Below are 13881 nucleotides of genomic sequence, written 5' to 3' on the forward strand. Positions count from 1 at the left end.
AAACTCTGCTTTGAATATGTCCAGAAATAGAGTTCTATACTTGAACTAGGGTGGCGGTTCGAAAAACGGTTTGGGTTTTCGGGATGAAAATACATCGATTCGATTTTTTTGGTTTTACAAAAATAGGTACCAAACGGTTTTTATATTATATTCGGTTCGATTCGATTTCGGTTCTGTCTCGGTTCAATTTTATTTTTTTTATTAAAAAAGATAGATTTTTTTTAAAATTTTTCAGTTTAGTTCGATTCGGACCGAACCAATAGGTCCATTCCTAGCTTGAATGGGACTTTTATCCAAAAATACTGTCATTCAATTTACCAAACTGCCCCTGTTAACTGAATTTACCAAATTACCCCCGTTACCTTTCAAACGAGTCAGAGGCTTTTTTTTTTTTTTTTTATGAACGATGATACGTATATCTAATTCTTTGTACAAACCCGTCACGGATTATTTACACGACCGACAACTCGTTTTCCTTTGCTATATTTTTTTATCGGAACAAATTGATTAAAACTTGAGTCGAGGACAGATATATTGGTCTCTTAAGCAGCTTTCACTACGTACCTCCACTTAGTTCCATCATCAAAATATGATTAGACACAATATTCCCTGTTCCATTTCAGTAAAGCTTACATATACACACACACACACATATACATATTTGTATATATTAGGTTTGACGCTCGTAGAGGATTCAGTTACTTAATGTCGGGAAAAATGTTATGTTTTTATGAACATTTCTCGACAAATGTTTCGAAATAACATATTTAATTTGAGCGTAGTTAATAATTCAAGCAGTAGTGTATAAAACTAATTAACTGTCGATATTAACAAAAAGTATTAGTAGAAAAAAACATCTTACATTTAAAATTTGAGTATCTATAAAAACCAATTATTGAAACCATTTTCAACATGTTTTGTTTTTTTGGACGGAGAAGGGTGTGGTCGGACAAAGAACAGCAGCAAAGGTGGCAATGACATGGCGTTGTCCATTATGAAGAGAGGACCCGTCTTCATTTCCTTTTTTTACCATCAAATCGCATATTATTATTATTATTATTATTATTATTATTATCATTATTATTATTTTCAATAATTTTTTTTTGTTTTAATGGGATCGGTGATTACTGTATTTGGTCTATACGTATAGAGATGTCTAAGAGAGTTGCCCATCACAAAAGGAGGTGGTGACTCACATGAATTCAGTGCTCACTATATTTCCCGAATGCATATTTTGCTTATATTGAGCTCCAGCTGTTAGGTTAGATATACTTCTAAAACCGGTTTGACTATATATGGGTACGTAGATTTTTTGCAATGGAAAATACAAAAAAAGAACCAAAAAAAAAAAAAGATCGCCATTGGATTTAGGAAAATATATATTAGTTGATTGATGGGTGATCCAAAAAAAATATATATAATGGGTCGTAAACTTAATTTTACCATATGACAAATTTAATTTTTTTTTTATGGAGTCATCTAAAAGCTTTGTTTAAAATTTTACAAATTTTATAAAGAAATTAATTTTTTTATACTTAAATGAATGAGGGGTTTTACGCCATATTCAAATGATTTGAATGTAGGTCGGCCCATGGTTTTGCTCGTATATTTAATTTTTCATATCAATATCTTATAACTTGTAATAATATTTCTGTTTGTAGAATCCAACAGTGCTACTAATAAATGGTTTACTTCAAATCCTCATGAGAATTTGGTTGGGCCTCTCGTAATACTTTTTTTGTAACGAGTTTCTAGTTTTCGGGCCAATGGGTTTCATTAAACTTAAATTAAGAATCCTGTCTTTGTATAGAGAAGCTTAGTTATTTGTCTCCAACTCATGCCGTAATTTGATAGAGGGAACAAATATGTTAGTGTAATATTATTTATACATGTTGTTACATTGTTTTGGTTGTTAAGTGGATAATGCAAGTTCAACAATCTGGAGAGATTTCAAGAGAAAAATTCGGAGAGATAGAGTTCGAGAAATTCTGAGATATATTTGAAGAGTTTCAAATAGAGTCAAAGACTTAAAGAATTTCAGATAGAGTCAAACACTAAAAAGATAGAGATAGATAGATGCGAAATCAGAGCAAATCAAGGAGAACTCTATCAAATCAATTCGTGGAGATCTAAAACGTGCAAGAGGAACCTATATAAAGGAAACACAAGCTACATATCATTTCTTACGGAGAACAAAACAAATTTTATTAAAGATAGTTTTTCTGTTAGTGAGTGAGTACTCGCTTTTTGAGTGAGTGTGCGTCTGAGGCGGAGACCGATTGGGCAAATCTTCTTTTGGTGAGTGTTTTGGGCGTGAATCTGGGGGAGATCTAATGGAAAAATCTCCGTTCTTTTGGTGAGCGTTTATATTTAGTAAGGTTTTTTATTGTTAGAATTCATTGTGAGAGTGAGTTGAAACTTATAGAGGGAGTTTCATGTGGGTGTTTGAGTAGCTATAACACAAAATAAATTGTACTTGATATTTTTTTTCAAGTAAATAGAACAGATTAGTTTTTACGTTTTAGTCTTGAATGTCTGACTTTTTTCAAAATACATATCAGTAAATAATAGTGTAAACAAATGAAATATCAATTTTGTCAATTCACACGTACCCTTAAGCCATGTATAATCTAATAATAACTAATGCAAATCGTAGAAATCCATTGAAGATTTGTCGATTATATATATTATTAGCCAACATATGTTGATTAATTGCCAATTAATTAATTATGTAAATTTGAACGACAGAATCATGGATCCTCGTTAACTCCTATGTTATAAAGTTTTTTTTTTTTTTGTAGTTGATGGTATATCCATCACTATCTTTATAATTAGTGGATTCGTGAATGGATTGATTAATTGCCCCTAATTGGTACTTTTTTAGTAATGTCGCAATTAGAGATTCCATTTTAAAAAAAAATCATATCTGAATATCTAAAACTCATTATAATCTTTCGCATTTATTCACGCAATAACGATTTTGGACGTCCACATCTAACACATTTTTATATATTTGTAACAAATTATGAAATATTCAAGAAATGAACAAGAGACCATTTGTGTTCATAAACCATTCTAGAATATACCTAAGATAAACTAATATATCTAAAGATGCAATAACGCAATATTCCATTTAGGGAATTATATATATATATATATATACACGTATATATATATAACAATTATGTGGTGCAGCTATATATAGTTGAAATAGTGAAATGATTTCGGATTAGAATACGATATTGATATGTGATCACATATCTCCATCCACCACGACCAAATTAACTATTGTCACCACCATACAAAGAAGTTGTATAAGAACGAATATATATATATATATATATGTATGTATGTGTGTGTGTGAAATTAATCCACGTGCTATATAAGTCTCTATCTTGTTGGTAAATTGGTATCATTACGGACACCTAACTATATATGTGTAGTAGCCGATCATATCATCATTACATTTCATCATAGTCTTTCTCCACATCCTTTCTGCCTTCTTTTTTTCATTGGATTGCATTATTTTATATATCGGGTGATTATTTAAATTCCAAATAATTAAATGGTTTCAGAGTCAGCGATGCTCTATTTTGATGCCTTACCATATCAATTTCGGGGGAGGGTCCGTCATTAGTTAGTAAATTACCTAAACATTATTTAATATATACGTGATTCTGTTTACATTCTTCAAAATAATTCTAATGCCACTTCTATATATATAAAAGAAGATCCACTTATATTTGTTATGTAATTTGTAAATGTTAAATATATATATTTTTAATTTCAAGTTTGGATTATTCAATATCTGGTTTCTCCCGTCAAAACATCTAGCTTCAAATACCTGATTTTATCTCGACCACATAAAATAAAGCATAGATATCGCAAGTGATTTTGGAATATCATTTGGGCAAATATTCTACAATTTTATAGTTTTTATTTTACTAAATCATGTGATATGTAAATTAATTAGATATAGAAATATGTGGTATGAAATTCCACATGGCCGACCAGTTAGATCCGTAATGGTCTACGTGGCCATCCTGTACTTAGTGTGTTACATGTCAACCCATTGTATTCGATCTTTTACATTTCTCTCTCTCTCATCTCTCTAGTTCTCACTTTCTTTATCATCACGTTTATTATATAACATATCTGTATTTTTTTAATCGATGTCTATATATACATTTGAATTGAAAGAAAAATAAAAGTGAATCGGATTCTAAATATATCATACAAATTACAAACTTTAGGAAAAGATTAGAATTTTCAATTTGGTGGAATGCAATGAATTAGTATTTTTTTTATAAAAGAGATGAATGTGAACGGGTTTACGTCTATATATGTTGCCAGAAAAACGAATATATTCATTTTTTATTTTTTAACGAAACCTTGTGTGCTTTATAATATTTTCTTAAAACTGTTATATATATATATATATATATATATATATATATATATTGGGATTCTCCTGACCTAATTAATAAAAAAAAAGAATATTGCATTTCCGTCATTCCAAATTTTCATACATACACAAATACGTGTATATATGTATATATATATAGACGTTAAATCATTACCTTCTATTTTCCGAGCTGGAAAATTATTCAAAGTTTCTTTTTCGATCCAAAATTTCTCGTCTTTTTTTTTTTTATGGAGATAGACGTTTTCCCCGTTCAAAAAGAAAATAAAAACAGCTTATTCTAATATATATATATATATATATAGAATAATTGTATATGGTTTAATTCTAATTTTAGGATACAACAAGGATAAATGGGAGCAATATCGAACCTATTTCTCATACAACAAATTAATTCGGGATAAAAGAGGACTAATGATTCGTATAAAACGAAAACTAAGGACACGAACAAACTGTGACAAGCAGATTCGGCGTGTCTCAAATACCGGAGAGATTTCAGATGAACTATTAATTTTCTTTATATTATTTATATTCCCATTAGGGAACCCATACACGAATATCAGCCACATGCTCTTTTCGCATTAAAAAATATATAATAAAGTTAAATAAAAAACGAAATCAACGGTATAGTCCACGTAAGAAAAATATTTAGCAAACCCACCTATCATTTTATTGGTAGATTTATTACAGAATATTTTACTGTTTGCTAGCTACAATTTCAATTTCGGTCCATATATATATATCCTAGTGCTAAACTCGAAGCATGTATATACTGGCAGGCAGTGTGTTTTGTAAAGATTACCAGAATCTCTATATTTGCGCGAGTTTAAGATTTCACTAATATAAACGATTTATTTTTGCTAAAGGGTTAAATTACCTTAGACGAATAATTAATTTGGTATAGCTCCTAATTATCTCGTATTGCTTATTCTTATAGTTAAAGCCAACATGTAAAACAACCGGCCGGGTATTGATCTGAAACCAATGCAAAGAGGACTTAAGATGCAACAACGTAGGGGATCTCCCCCACCTCAGTTGGTTTGAGAGTCCACTTTCTAAACAAGAGGTCGTGGGTTCAACACCCAGAGTATGGAGATTTCTCCTCCGGCCACCTTCGGGTGTCTCACATCCCACACGTGTGGTGTCGGTTGTGCGTGTAGGTCGGGATTAGTCTGGGCCCTTTGAACCTAGGATTACCCGGTTATAAAAAAAAAAAAGATGCAACAACGTATCGTGACAAGCTCTTAGGCTATCTATTGTAAAATCTTGACTTTATTATCAACTTTTTGAAATTTACGCGCATAGAATAAAATAAAAATTACAAGAAATAACATTTAATTTCGAGAGTCCAATGTGGCCAGCACCCATAAAACTTTCTTATAAATAGGAAGAGAAGAGGAGCCCTTATGCTCGCCAAACTCAAATCATATATACATATACATATATACAGAGAGAGAGAGAGAGAGAGAGAGAGAGAGAGAGAGATGGGAGGAGAGAGGGCAGAGCAGTGGGCAACAGTAACAGTAATGGCGTTAACAAATGTTGCAATGGGGTCGGTGAATGCGTTTGTAAAGAAGGCACTGGACGATGATATCAACCACATGGTCATTGCTTCGTATAGACTTGCCATTTCTGCTCTCATCTTGGCTCCCTTTGCCTATTTTTGGGAAAGGTGTGTATACTATATAGTCTTTTACACCCCTATATCATCCCACGAATTTATTTATATATAATAATTAATTATCCAAGCTCGAAATATTGGAACCCAAACTCTTTCCGCGCGTGCATTTTATTTTATTAGTGGAAACATCAAAGTCAGTTGATTTGATAAATTATAGATTCAATTACTATCTTGTCGCCACTTATCCATGTTCGCAAAAAAGTATTCCATTAGAAAAGATAACTTCTTAGTTAGAAATAAATTCACAAATAAATATGTGTTTGTATATAAACATTAAATATACAAGTTTTTAATGTTTTATGGTGGGTGTTTTTCAATTTTTTTTTTTGTATATTTAATAGGAAAGTAAGACCAAGGCTAACATTTTGGCTATTGTGCGAACATTTCATCAGCGGTCTTCTCGGGTTCGGCCTTTCAATCACCTTTCTCTTGTTCCTATTTGAATGGTTCTTTATTTTTATTTTATTTTTATCATTTAAACGTACGAAAATTGAAATTATTTATGGCAAAAAATTATATGTATTGACGATATATAATATCCATTAATATTCATGTGCAGTGCAAGCCTGCTGCAGTTCTTCTTTCTACTCGGGCTTTCGTACACGTCGGCAACTGTCTCTTGCGCCATACTCGGCATGTTGCCTGCGATTACGTTTACTTTGGCCCTCATTTTCAGGTGGACCGATTATTTATACCACAAACCGTATCTCATTTCCTCTATCATATATTACATGTATATGTAATTAATTATATGCTCGGGAATCTTGAAAAATGACGTCATTTTTCGTTGGTGTTAGGGTTGTTAATAATTTGACTTCATTTAAACTTCCATACTAGTGGTTCAATACAAAGTGATTGACATCTTGATTTTGTCCATTAAAATTGATTTTTTTTATGGATAAAAAACTATAAATAAGAGGTTTACGTACATTTAAGGTCTTTAAGCCTAGGGATTATTTAGTCATATACACCATCCCAAAACTTCAGATCAATTCATACGTATCGATTCAGTCATTTAATTATATTTCCCGCAATATCATATTATATGTTTAATATTTTAAATATTGAAGATCACGTTTTTAGGATTAAGAAGAATAATTCTCACAGTTGAGTCGTTTGATCATTGAAAATTGTGTTTTTCTTTCTCTATTCTTTCCTCTAATTTATCCCATGTTTCTATTTAAACTGTCGTGTCAAGTCAAAAAGAAATAAAAAAATATATTGTCGGAATATATATATATATATATATATATATATATATATATTGTCTATTCATATGATTTTATCACCAACTTGAGAGTTGCCAATGACATACGACAAAGAATGTCCGTCTAGAGTAGGGGTTGTCATTTCGGGTTTCGGTTCAGGTTCGGTTCGATTATATTCGGATTCGGTTATTTCAGTTATAGAAAAATTATAACCATTCAGTTTTTTATAAACTTTGGTTCGGTTCGGATTCGTTTCGGTTTTGGTAAACAATTCATTTTTTCAAAGAAATTATCTGGTTTTTCGGTTATTTTTTTTATTCGGTTCGGTTTGGTTTCGGTTTTTTCGGGTTTAAAAAAATCATAATCGTTCGGTTTTGATATCGGATTCGATTCGGGTTCGGTTATGTCTTATTCAGTTTGGTTCGGCTCGGTTATTCGATTAATAACCGAAATGACCACCACTAATCTACATTTCAAAATCAAAATCACTTCCTCTGCTTTTCTCATATTTTCCCTTGTGTTCTCTTTTTTTTATAGCTTTTTTAAAAATGATAATCTCTTCTCACTTTTCAACGGAATATAGATAATTAATATTGTTTTGTCTTATATTGTTTAAAGATCGGAAAGCTTGAATTTGAAGAGCAAGGCAGGACTGCTCAAGGTGTTGGGAACCCTAATATGCATCAGCGGAGCACTCTTGCTGACGTTTTACAAAGGATTGCCGATATCGAACCCTCGCTCTCAATCAGAAGGTTTCTCGGACGGCTCACAACAGCAGCAGCATCACGATCCGAAGAAATGGCTGTTGGGTTGTACGTGTCTACTCGTCGGCACCACGTTTCTGTCACTGTGGATGCTTTTTCAGGCAAAGCTAAACATCAGCTATCCATGCAAGTACTCCAGCACTTTCCTCATGTCCGTTTTCGGCAGTCTCCAATGCGCTCTCTTGAGTTTGACCCAAACCAGAGACCTCCAACGTTGGATTCTCAAGGACAAATTCGTCATACTCATCATCCTCTACGCTGTAAGTACATTCATATAATTACTGGTACCTACGACATAAAATGTGGCACGTGCGTCAGGGATGCAGAAGGATCGGCTCGCCAGTTCGTTTTTGTCCACCTAAAAAAATATATATATAAAAAAAAAACGGGTCCGGCGAGGCAACTCATCACTAGAAGTGTCAATTGGGCCGGTCTCGATCCGAACCAGCACTCGGTCTGAAAGTTTCGAGCTCAGACTCGAGCCGACCCGAATTTTTAAGGGTCTATAAAATTCGGATTCGGATCGGATGGTACCAATCAACTTAATATATATATATATATATATATATATATATATAATATTTTTATGTGTTTTTGAATTTATCTTTTTTAAACAAAATAATCGGGCTTTCGAACCGGCCTAGAACTTGTTGGGTTTAGTCCGATAAATTCCAAACCCGAAAGTCCAAAACTTTTCGGACCTATATTTTTAAGTATAAAGCCCAATATTTTTCCGATGGATTCGGATCGAATTTCGGACTTTGGACCAAAAGTGATACCCTTACTTGTAACTAGCCGACCTCGTCACAAACTAACTCGGTCGGCGCACAATTGGCTCACGAGCCATAATTTATTTCCAAAAAAAATATATTATTTTTATTTTGTTATTATTTAAAACATTTTTCATATATTTTTTATTGTTTAAAATTATTTTATTATTTTTAAATACTTTTTTACTCTACGCGAGCTGAAACCATATGGATCGCGTCAGAATTTTTTTTGACTCGTGAAAAATGGATCACAATCGAGACGGGTCCAAAACGGACCGAGCTAGCCGTTTTGCAGCCCTAACGTCCATGCTTTGTTCGGATAGTCACGAATCATTAAAGAGTATATAATATAATATATGATAAATATACACCTTTTATTTTTCATCAAGATATTAATTGAAAGTTTTTTTATAAAAAAAAAACGGGAATAGGGAGTGGTGGGTCAAGCTATGTCGACGGTGGCCACGTCATGGGGCATAAAAAAGAGAGGACCCGTTTTCGCATCAACGTTCTACCCCGTCATGCTCATCTCCGCCACCTTATTCGATTTCATCATCTTACACCGTCAACTGTACATCGGAAGGTGCATTCATTAATTTCTCGATTTTTTTTTGTATATAAACGATATTTATTTATTTATTTATCGAAATAATTAAATATCTCCCGTGACCCAACCAACGTTTCGATTTGGTTATTTCCATGGATCAGTATACTCGGTTCCGTCGTCTCTATAATGGGCCTCTACGTGTTTCTCTGGGGCAAGAACAAAGATATCGAGGCCGTGGCCAAGTTGTCTTCGCAGAAAGAGAACGACGAACATGTTAAGACCGTAACTGAAGACGATGATACGAGGTTACAAGTTTAATATTCATATAATCCTCTGTTTGTTATTGAATAAAGCATGTATTATATATTATTATTGTTATCTGTTCCTACACGGGATTCATCAGACGATCATAATAATAATTCTGATCTCGATTTTTGTGCATTTATTATTGTTTTTTTTGGGGTTATTTATGTTCGTGTACATGCATAAAGTAATAATTTGAATCATTTGCCAAAAAAAAAAGTCATAATTCGAATGTATATATGATGGTGCGTTTAAATTTATTATTTATATAAGGACATTTCCCGTCTTTATCTCATTTTCCTCTTAACTCCAATGGTAATGGTGTGATTTAGAGGTAACCTAATCCTTGCACCTTACTGTAAACTTGTAAAGTTATCTAAATATGCGACTGAAATTAAATAAAAGTAAAATATAATCATAGCATATATTACACGATAATACAAAATTAGGAAAAATACGATAAAAGAGGGAAAAGGAATTGGGACCGGCCAGGTTTGGATTCGTTCCATTAAGGGATTTTATACATATTGGGCCTATTACATATATCCATTTATAAATTTTGGTCCGACAGTACATTACATAAGAAGATTAGACAAATATTGGGCCTTTGTATTGGACACATATGTAACCCATTTACAATCTCATAATAAGCGGAGTTAGCATTCTTCATGCAACTTTTTCCACATACATTTTCGAACAAAAAAAAAACTTAATTAACAAATTTTTTCACAAAAATATTTTAATTTGAAAAAAAATTCCTAATTCTTTCTAAATCATGTGAACATTAACAAATTATGAGAAACGAAATTTCATGAAAATTATTACTTGATGCTGTCAAGGCGTCAACTACAATCTAAAATTCAGAATTCAATGTTTTTTTTAATGTAAAGAAAACAGACAAATATACTTATTTTACTTGGGAAAAAAAAAAAAGTTTGTATGCCCTCTAACCTTTTATTTTTCTTTCCCACTCGCTTTATCTTTCCTTTGCTTTTTCTCGTGAAAAAAAAAAGAAATGTTTACGAGAAAGAACAATAATAAAGAATAAAATAAGATATTAAAGGAGATATAAGGCATAATTACGTAGGTTAAAACAAAGTGAAGAGAGAGAAGTGAGTGCAACGTAATTAGGGCAAATACTTTGGTAGAACCGATAGGCTTTTAGGCACCTTTTTTTTTATAAAAAAAAAAGTTATTTCGTTGCCAAAAATCTGATTTTATCATATTTTACAATACAGGAGATCTTGAGATTTGAACATGCGATGAGTTTTCAGACATAGAAGTCAAAGTCAAAAGTTCTAGAAGAAATAGTTTCCACAAAATGACGGAGATCCTGGTATAAATATATACATTGATATTTTTGTCGATAAAAATATCTACTCGTATATATCTACAACTCAAAAAATAAGATCTAAAGACAGTTTTTTCAAGTAAAAAAAAACCCTAACTTATATGCATATATATTCTATAACTATAAAAAAAAGATAAATTCCAAACCCGAAAGTCCAAAACTTTTCGGACCTATATTTTTAAGTATAAAGCCCAATATTTTTCCGATGGATTCGGATCGAATTTCGGACTTTGGACCAAAAGTGATACCCTTACTTGTAACTAGCCGACCTCGTCACAAACTAACTCGGTCGGCGCACAATTGGCTCACGAGCCATAATTTATTTCCAAAAAAAATATATTATTTTTATTTTGTTATTATTTAAAACATTTTTCATATATTTTTTATTGTTTAAAATTATTTTATTATTTTTAAATACTTTTTTACTCTACGCGAGCTGAAACCATATGGATCGCGTCAGAATTTTTTTTGACTCGTGAAAAATGGATCACAATCGAGACGGGTCCAAAACGGACCGAGCTAGCCGTTTTGCAGCCCTAACGTCCATGCTTTGTTCGGATAGTCACGAATCATTAAAGAGTATATAATATAATATATGATAAATATACACCTTTTATTTTTCATCAAGATATTAATTGAAAGTTTTTTTATAAAAAAAAAACGGGAATAGGGAGTGGTGGGTCAAGCTATGTCGACGGTGGCCACGTCATGGGGCATAAAAAAGAGAGGACCCGTTTTCGCATCAACGTTCTACCCCGTCATGCTCATCTCCGCCACCTTATTCGATTTCATCATCTTACACCGTCAACTGTACATCGGAAGGTGCATTCATTAATTTCTCGATTTTTTTTTGTATATAAACGATATTTATTTATTTATTTATCGAAATAATTAAATATCTCCCGTGACCCAACCAACGTTTCGATTTGGTTATTTCCATGGATCAGTATACTCGGTTCCGTCGTCTCTATAATGGGCCTCTACGTGTTTCTCTGGGGCAAGAACAAAGATATCGAGGCCGTGGCCAAGTTGTCTTCGCAGAAAGAGAACGACGAACATGTTAAGACCGTAACTGAAGACGATGATACGAGGTTACAAGTTTAATATTCATATAATCCTCTGTTTGTTATTGAATAAAGCATGTATTATATATTATTATTGTTATCTGTTCCTACACGGGATTCATCAGACGATCATAATAATAATTCTGATCTCGATTTTTGTGCATTTATTATTGTTTTTTTTGGGGTTATTTATGTTCGTGTACATGCATAAAGTAATAATTTGAATCATTTGCCAAAAAAAAAAGTCATAATTCGAATGTATATATGATGGTGCGTTTAAATTTATTATTTATATAAGGACATTTCCCGTCTTTATCTCATTTTCCTCTTAACTCCAATGGTAATGGTGTGATTTAGAGGTAACCTAATCCTTGCACCTTACTGTAAACTTGTAAAGTTATCTAAATATGCGACTGAAATTAAATAAAAGTAAAATATAATCATAGCATATATTACACGATAATACAAAATTAGGAAAAATACGATAAAAGAGGGAAAAGGAATTGGGACCGGCCAGGTTTGGATTCGTTCCATTAAGGGATTTTATACATATTGGGCCTATTACATATATCCATTTATAAATTTTGGTCCGACAGTACATTACATAAGAAGATTAGACAAATATTGGGCCTTTGTATTGGACACATATGTAACCCATTTACAATCTCATAATAAGCGGAGTTAGCATTCTTCATGCAACTTTTTCCACATACATTTTCGAACAAAAAAAAAACTTAATTAACAAATTTTTTCACAAAAATATTTTAATTTGAAAAAAAATTCCTAATTCTTTCTAAATCATGTGAACATTAACAAATTATGAGAAACGAAATTTCATGAAAATTATTACTTGATGCTGTCAAGGCGTCAACTACAATCTAAAATTCAGAATTCAATGTTTTTTTTAATGTAAAGAAAACAGACAAATATACTTATTTTACTTGGGAAAAAAAAAAAAGTTTGTATGCCCTCTAACCTTTTATTTTTCTTTCCCACTCGCTTTATCTTTCCTTTGCTTTTTCTCGTGAAAAAAAAAAGAAATGTTTACGAGAAAGAACAATAATAAAGAATAAAATAAGATATTAAAGGAGATATAAGGCATAATTACGTAGGTTAAAACAAAGTGAAGAGAGAGAAGTGAGTGCAACGTAATTAGGGCAAATACTTTGGTAGAACCGATAGGCTTTTAGGCACCTTTTTTTTTATAAAAAAAAAAGTTATTTCGTTGCCAAAAATCTGATTTTATCATATTTTACAATACAGGAGATCTTGAGATTTGAACATGCGATGAGTTTTCAGACATAGAAGTCAAAGTCAAAAGTTCTAGAAGAAATAGTTTCCACAAAATGACGGAGATCCTGGTATAAATATATACATTGATATTTTTGTCGATAAAAATATCTACTCGTATATATCTACAACTCAAAAAATAAGATCTAAAGACAGTTTTTTCAAGTAAAAAAAAACCCTAACTTATATGCATATATATTCTATAACTATAAAAAAAAATATTTGTTCTTGATAAGTTTTTCTTCTACAGATTTGTTGATAACCGCAAAATTGGAGTGTACATATATTTTTTCCACACAAGATTTAAGGTCAACAAGAACAAGTACGCCCATTTCCGTCTAATCTAATAACTAAAAAAGTTTGGCATCTCAATCATGCGTTAAGATTAGTGAGAGATCGATTTCTTGGTTACCCCTAACATATATATGTATTTGGACCTAATTTTAAAACGGAAAAAGAAAAAGCTTTCCTAATGTTGGA

General features: G+C 31.9%; 1 protein-coding gene and 1 long non-coding RNA gene across 2 annotated transcripts; both read left to right on the top strand.

The window, feature by feature from the left end:
* The first annotated feature begins 5854 nt into the window (after nucleotides 1-5854).
* LOC104815897 (WAT1-related protein At4g01430) lies at nucleotides 5855-9834 on the top strand. Its single transcript, XM_010544496.1, has 6 exons — nucleotides 5855-6095; nucleotides 6446-6508; nucleotides 6664-6780; nucleotides 7931-8336; nucleotides 9278-9429; nucleotides 9555-9834. The coding sequence occupies exons 1-6, from the start codon at nucleotides 5908-5910 to the stop codon at nucleotides 9709-9711; spliced, it is 1083 nt and encodes a 360-aa protein (XP_010542798.1). The 5' UTR covers nucleotides 5855-5907; the 3' UTR covers nucleotides 9712-9834.
* Nucleotides 9835-11693: 1859 nt separating this feature from the next.
* On the top strand, nucleotides 11694-12274 carry LOC104815898. The gene is made up of 2 exons (XR_772211.2): nucleotides 11694-11869; nucleotides 11995-12274. It is a non-coding gene; the product is annotated as an uncharacterized LOC104815898 (long non-coding RNA).
* Nucleotides 12275-13881: the final 1607 nt, after the last annotated feature.

Source organism: Tarenaya hassleriana, unplaced genomic scaffold (assembly GCF_000463585.1).
Source record: "Tarenaya hassleriana unplaced genomic scaffold, ASM46358v1 Cleome24, whole genome shotgun sequence".
Classification (NCBI taxonomy): Eukaryota; Viridiplantae; Streptophyta; class Magnoliopsida; order Brassicales; family Cleomaceae; genus Tarenaya; species Tarenaya hassleriana.